At 34.7% G+C, this 7,560-nt stretch overlaps 1 protein-coding gene across 1 annotated transcript; it reads right to left on the bottom strand.

Annotated features, from left to right (window-relative positions):
- Nucleotides 1-889: 889 nt before the first annotated feature.
- On the bottom strand, nt 890-2,460 carry LOC132744881 (uncharacterized; the record flags this gene model as incomplete). The annotated part of the gene is made up of 2 exons (XM_060733674.1): nt 890-1,602; nt 2,190-2,460. Coding segments are annotated over 2 exons (516 nt in total), but the record flags the coding sequence as incomplete, so codon positions are not given.
- Nucleotides 2,461-7,560: the final 5,100 nt, after the last annotated feature.

The raw sequence follows: 7,560 nt of genomic DNA, 5'->3' as shown, positions 1-7,560 counted from the left end.
TATGTTAAAGTCAGTTTTTATTCGGTTTGAAGTTTATTTTTTACTTTAAAAGCTGCATTATTTTCAAAGTATTTGTTAATGTCTGTTACCAAATGTTTGATGACAAATATCTAAGCGTTTGACTTTGTAGTTTCAAAAAAGATGATTTTTTTCTATACAAGTCTGTGTAACATGGCGTGGCCAATTTTGACCCCGGTGAATGATTTATATAACCTTTCTAGAGGATCACAAGGTGATACTACATACTAAATATCTAACCCCAGGGCATTGAAGTGCAAGAAATTCATTTTAAGCTATTTTCAGCTGATGCAACCTACTTTTGCATCAGACTCGAACCATTAACATTAATAACTTTTGTAGAGGACAATCAAAAATGATCATTCTTGTTAAATTTGGCCAAAAATCCTTAAAGAGGTTTAGGATTTGATGTTGTTTATAAAGATATAATGGATAACTGCCATAACGAAAGTTCACCTCTGAGCACATATGGGAACATAATTAATTAAACACATGCAGTCATACTTCAAATCTTGTTAATCACTTGACATGTATACAAGCATATTTAGGAGTACATAACTTATGAATATTGGCCGCATAAACACATACAAAATATAAAGAAGATATTAGAGAAAATGAGAATAATTACAATCAAATTATATACTCATGTGTACAAACACATGTAAGTATCAGGCATTGCAAATCAATATAGGAATTCTATATATGTTCGAAACCCCATCACACTCTCCTTACTAAATTCAATTTTGCATTGTATTATTTTGTTAATGCTCATTTGTTTGTGAAATTTTACTGTTTATAAAACTGATGCCCATATGTGTCTAGTTGAAATAAAAACTTGAAACTTGAAGCAAGTTTGAATATTTCTGCTCGGAAATCAATACTGGTGAAATAAGATTAGGTAACTTAACTGTACTGGTCTGTATGATTTAGCATCTTGCAAAATACTAGAATGTAGAAAAATGTATACAAAACACCACGAAAAATTATGGCACATGTAAGTACCAGGCTTTGAAAATTGATCTGGCACTTGTTTATATGCTTGAGTCTCCAAAACTTTATAAAACAAATGTAGAGATCTGAAATATTTACACTAGAGAACTTCCCATAAAACAATACTGGACAATAACTTGTTTATGAAATAAAAGTAGGCATCATGACAAATAAAAAAATACAAATATATTATTGAAAAATTTGCAAAATACGAATATATGAAGAGAAATAAATATACATATCTTAAGAGTTAAAAATCTTAAATGTACCAATAATCATTTTCTGTGTGAAAATCAAACTTGTTTTAAAGAAATACATAATTATAGAACATCAAGTTTAAGTTACAGTGTCAATTTTGTGACGTTTGTAAATAAGGCAGTTTAAACCATGAAACTACATTCCATGCCAGGATACTTCTCCCGCACCTCGGACAGTGATCGAGTCGAACAAGGCAATGTCGGCACATTATTAAGTGTCCACATTCTCTGATAACGGCATCGCGGATATTTCTCGTACACCTCGTACACTTAAGTTCATCTGGAAGTTGCTGTCTCAATCTATATGGTAGAGATATTTCTTGATTCTGCAGCAATACTGTTAAAGAAGTTGGTGTCAATTATTCATAGTGTATGTACTGCAGTAAATATAAATCTAAAATTCTCAAAACAAGTCGCTTAAGTATGCTCAAGTGTTTTTTTAAATATTCAGAAATAAATTATAAATGTAAGCAGTCTTTGAATACGTAAATTCATGGGTAATTAATAGACCGTAGAATTATGAAGAATGTGTCTTTAAAATTCTTTAATGCACATGCTCCAAAAATTAAGATTTTTTTAAATTTTCACGAAAATTTTAGAATGTATCTTAAGGTGAAATATATTATAAAGTGACCAAAGAAAGTAGTTTACACATTGCAAACGCACATACAATGCAAGTAAATTACCAAAGAGAGGTCAAAATGTGCATACATAAAATTTGCTGCGTTATTCACGCAGGATAAATATGGTGATGAATTATACAAAGAAGTCATTAATCGCAGACAACATGCAAGGTATTACTTGAATCTTGAATTTTTTACGATTCTTAAGATATAAGTAAATTTTTTTATCTTGTTTGATTTTCTTGAAATATTCTATCCTAGCTTAACATTTGTGACCTTAGTGATTTGTTTATATAAGTACCTTCAGAATGCCGGTTTTGTCTTAGGAATCTGTTACGATTTTCATATCTAAGATTAACTACTCGTACACGATATTCGTGTCTGAGCGAAATTACTCGCTCCTCTGCGTCACCGTTGTTCTCGACATATACTTCCGGGTTTCTGTCTCGTCCAATATCCCTATTGTAACCTGTCTCTTGTCTTATACGTGCTGGATCGTCTTCCTCCCCGAAAGGTTGTGCCGCCTCATAGTGTCTTATTAGCGCAACTATCCCTATCACTGTGATGAAAATCTAAATTTCCAAAAATGTGTATTTATTATACAATTTTGTTGTAATATGTAAAAGTATATGTTTCTGAAAAAAAATTATAAGACTAATAATATAAACATAATAATACAAACAACAATAATCTTTAGCGTGATTGGATGATCCAATCTAATAATAAATAAAATATTATCATGTGAAAATGTATTTTGCCTATTAAGTATTGTAGTCTTATCACAGTTGGATAGCGTTCACCGAACAAAGCCCCTCAAAACATCGAAAAAGAAAATGAAAAGGTAAAAAATACGTCGAGTTCACACAAGGTAATGTTTAAACTTATTTCAATTTAATTTACAAACTGAAGCTAAATAATATGTCTGGTTTGAGAGCAGTATTTGATTTTTCTGCAAATTGAATACTTTTGTTAAATTGGCGATAAATTGTTCCGTATTTGTTGGTATTTGCCAACGATGTTTGTATTTACCACTAAATCAAACCCAAAATGCATTTTATGTATCAAAATCTGAACAAAATATAGACTTCCCTTTATTTGTATTAGAGTGGTCAGCCATCACCTCGGCTGCTTTTAGCGAAATTGACAAAAAACAAAATGTAAAGGGTAACGGTGTCTAGCAGTCACATATCTTAATGTTCATAGTCTTTTATATTATTTTATTTTTTAATGATCTCATCTCAGACATAAATATGTAGAAATTAGACGCGGATGCATACTTATTTTGTACAATATTTAACTTATTAGTGTTTTGAGGTAAAACTAGAACAACGTTAAATTCTTATTGTCACACCATCACAACCATAAGCTGAATATTGTCTGTCGGTATTTATAGGACAAGTTGAAGTGTTTTCTGAGCAAGTTGCCGTATGGAAATGGTCCAAATGTGGGTTATATAAACTTACCTACACACAAGACAGGTCAATAATTTATAAATACTTAAAATAATATGCCGCTGTGTCATTTTCAACAAAACGTCATTAATTAGCATATACGTTTTCCATAAAACTGTTTTAACCCCCTTTCTGACTCAGAATTTAGACATTTGTTGAACGATTAAAAGTTTGAATACTCTTAAAGTTAAAGATTAGATTTAAAGCAAAAAAAAAGGTTTAAACAATTCTTAAAAAAGAAAATAAATAAAAAGACAATTAATTTTGTCCTCTTTTAATATTAATAGATCTGTCCTGTCATACTTGTTGTTTTGTCCAAGTATGAATCATTTCAATGAAAATGACAAAGTTTAGAAAATATCAGCAAAGTTCTATCATTTGTCGGTCAAAGTCATTTAAAGGTCAATATCATACCTTAATTATTCAACATGACTCAAGGTCAATTTATACACAATTTTATATACATGAAAGTCCTATCCTAAAGAACATTGTATCTTATAATGAAATCAATCCATTCATAAATTACAAAGTTATATATAGTCAGTTACAACAAAACAAACAAACTGACAAAAAATAAATAAAAATGATTATAAAATTGATCTTCAAGGCCAAGGTCATTTATAAGTGAAGGTCAATGTCTGTCTTCTATTCTAGAAGATTGTTGTGTCCAAGTTTGAAGGCAATCCATTCAAAAATAACAAAGAAGTAACCACTAATAGCAAAAATCAAGCAAACTTCAGACATCTGACATTGAAGAACAAGGTCATTTATGAATGAAGATCAAGTTTAGCCGGGTCTTCTCGAAGAGCTTTTCGCAAGGGTTGTTGCCGCCAAGTATGAAACAATATACTAAGAACTTTAAATGGTGTGATCAATGTTAAAGTTTATGGGACGACAACGGCAACGCGGGAATGCCATGACTAACAATACATCTACTTTTCTCAAAAAAAGCTTTAATAACCCACAAAAAAGATTACGGAAAAAGTGACATCAACAAAAATGTACAGTTACCTATAGTTATTCTTCTTTAAGTCACATAAGTATCCAAAAATATGTGAGCTCGGACGAACGTTCTCCTTGAATTGACGTTACTGGGTTATTTCAATAATCTTTGATCTCTAAACTCCATTATATTAAGCTACCTATTTTCACCTCATAAGCAAATTTTACTAACAAGAACATGTTTGTACACGGATATTCATCCAATAATGTAACTTTACTTCGAACGGATGGACGGACGGATGAAAGTGAACCTATAATCCATTTCGGTTAAACCGGCAGCATGATTTAACATAAATAAACGCAACTAGTTTAAAGTTTAATTGTTTTCTGATATTTTTATCCAACACTATCTTCAAAACCGAAAAAAGAAACTTTATATTTAGCTATTTATTTTACGCCTATATACGCCTTTTAAATGATAGGCAGTGCTTTTATCATGACGTATCTTTTAGGCCCTCCCACTTTTTTTGCACATGTAAAAAGAACTACGTAAATGTAAATCGATTTAAACTAGCAACAACGTTGTCGATAACTTTTCCAGGCATGAAAGTGACAGTGAAATATGGGCCAAACGGTCATTAAGTCTCAAGCAAATAGATAGCCAATGCACATATAAAAATGATAAATTCCAGTAGTGTTTACAGAATGTCAAAAGTTAATCAATATACAGTGCTATAAATAAAGAAAACGTACTTGCTTGAAATCCATGGTATATATAGTTTGTTTGTTTGTTTGTTTGTTCCGCCGAGGTTTTTCTGAATGCAAATTAACAAATTGTCAGTATAAACAATATACCTGATAGTTGATATTTATTTTAACTCCAAACCATTATAACAAAAAACGTATTTCTGCTTATTTATATACTATAATTTGAACTGCTTTAAATACTATTACACTGTAGTACACTGACGGGCAAAAGAAACGCACCATGTCCGATTTTTCAGTATTCTCATTAGAATTACAAAATATTATTTTCATCTGCAAATTTGAATATTTTTTATTAAAAAATGATTGTAAGGAACTTATTAAACTGTTACAGTTTTTAAATACACGTGTCGGAGAATTTTCATTTCGAAAATCCGTGTGTCCACCCCTACTTTCGACAACAGCAGCAAAGCGGCGTCTCATGGAACCGCACAAATTGCGTAGAAGATAACGAGGGATTTGGCCCCACTCCTGGTGCAGCGCTGCCGTCAGTTTCTGGACGTTTGCTGGCTAGGGTTGGCGTCGACGTAACGAACGTCCAAGGTAATCCCAAACAAGTTCAATCGGGTTGCAATCCGGTGAACACGCCGGCCAAGGCAAAACGCAAATGTTGTTCGCCTGTAAAAAGTCCCATGTGGCACGTGCAACGTGTGGTCGCGCGTTGTCGTGCTGGTAGACAAGGTTTTGACGTTGACGGAATATCAGTACAACCACAGGACGTAAAACCCGATCTATGTATCGCCATGCTGTGAGGTTACCTTGGCACACGACAAGTTGTGTCTCAAACCTGTAGTTTATCGCTGCCAAGACCATAACTCCGCCCACTATGCACGGATTGTTCTCCACAACGCAATTGTCAACGTAGCGTTCGTGACGTCGCCTGTTCACACGGATATGCCCGTCGGCGTTTCATAAGTTGAAACGCGACTCGTCGCTGAACACCACGTTCTGCCAACACTGAACGCGATGGTTGCGTACTCAGATCAAACGTTGGTGACGGTGGCGTAATGTAAGAACTAAACCACGGTAAGGTCTACGGCAGGTAATCCCGCCTTGCTTCAGTCGACTGTTTAACGACTTATTAGGCAAAGACGTCACACAGGGTTTATTCAGAACGTCGCCGATCGGCAAACATTCCAGTAACTCTATCACACCGAACAAGACGCCTTATCGTCTAACGCGAGACGTAAAAAACGTCTGGATACTTGTTCTTGCGTTTGCCCGCATTCGAGCATGGCCAAAACGCGAGCTCTCTCTTCAGAATTTAGCCTTGCATTCTTAAATACGAATGTTTAATCAGAAAATCTAAAAATGTGATTGTCAATCGACTAGCACATGTAACTGTGTAAAATGTGATCGATTTCACCACGTGTTAAACATACACGAGGTGCACATGGAAATCATGAGAAGCCACAGGAAATAAACATCGGGTTGAATAGAAGCGCACCATTTTTATACGCCCGTTTAAAAAACGGGACGTATTATGGGAACGCCCCTGGCGGGCGGGCGGTCGGGCGGGCGGCGTCCAATTTTGTCCGGAGCATATCTCCTACATGTATGGAGGGATTTTGATGAAACTTCATAGAAATGTTCACCGCTATGAGGAACAGTGTCGCGCACATGAACCAGGTCTCTAGGTCAAAGGTCAAGGTCACACTTAGAGCTCCTTGAAAAATGCTTGTCCGGAGCAAAACTTCCACGTGTATAGAGGGATTTCAATATTACTTGGCACAAATGTTCACCATTGTAAGGCGGAATGTCGCGCGCAAGATTCAGGTCCTTGCGGCCAAGGTCAAGGTCACACATAGAGGTCAAAGTTCAGATAAAAATATGAAGATGTGTATATGGACCATTTAGTCATCATTTATTGAGGATTGTAACACAAATGGTCATTATCAAGACTATGGCTGTGATACATATAATTTAGGTCAATATATACAAGGTCAAGGTCACTAAAGATGATGAAATATCCAGATTTTGTCCGGAGCATATCTCCTACACGCATGGAGGGATTTTAATGAAATTTCATAGAAATGTTCACCATTATGAGAAGCCATGTCACGCACATGAACTAGGTCAAAGGTCAAGGTCACACTTAGAGCTCATTGAAAAATGCTTGTCCGGAGCAAAACTTCCACATGTATAGAGGGATTTCAATATAACTTGGCACAAATGTTCACCGTTGTGAGGCTGAGTGTAGCGCACAAAATTCAGGTCCCTGCAGCCAAGGTCAAGGTCACACATAGAGGTCAAAGTTTAGATAAAAATATGAAAATGTGTATAGGGACGATTTAATCATCATTTATTGAGGGATTGTAACACAAATGGTCATTATCATGACTACGGCTGTGACACATGTTCTTTAGGTCAATATATGCAAGGTCAAGGTCACTAAAGATGGTGAAATATCCAGATTTTGTCTGGAGCATATCTCCTACATGTATGGAAGGATTTTTTTAATACTTTATGGAAATGTTCACCACAATGATATGTATTGCTCCATACATGATCCAG

This window comes from Ruditapes philippinarum, unplaced genomic scaffold (assembly GCF_026571515.1).
Source record: "Ruditapes philippinarum isolate M1 unplaced genomic scaffold, ASM2657151v2 ctg939_1_1_1_1, whole genome shotgun sequence".
Lineage (NCBI taxonomy): Eukaryota > Metazoa > Mollusca > Bivalvia > Venerida > Veneridae > Ruditapes > Ruditapes philippinarum.
The sequence above is the reverse complement of the archived record's forward strand: the minus strand, read 5'-3'. Positions and strand labels throughout refer to the sequence as shown.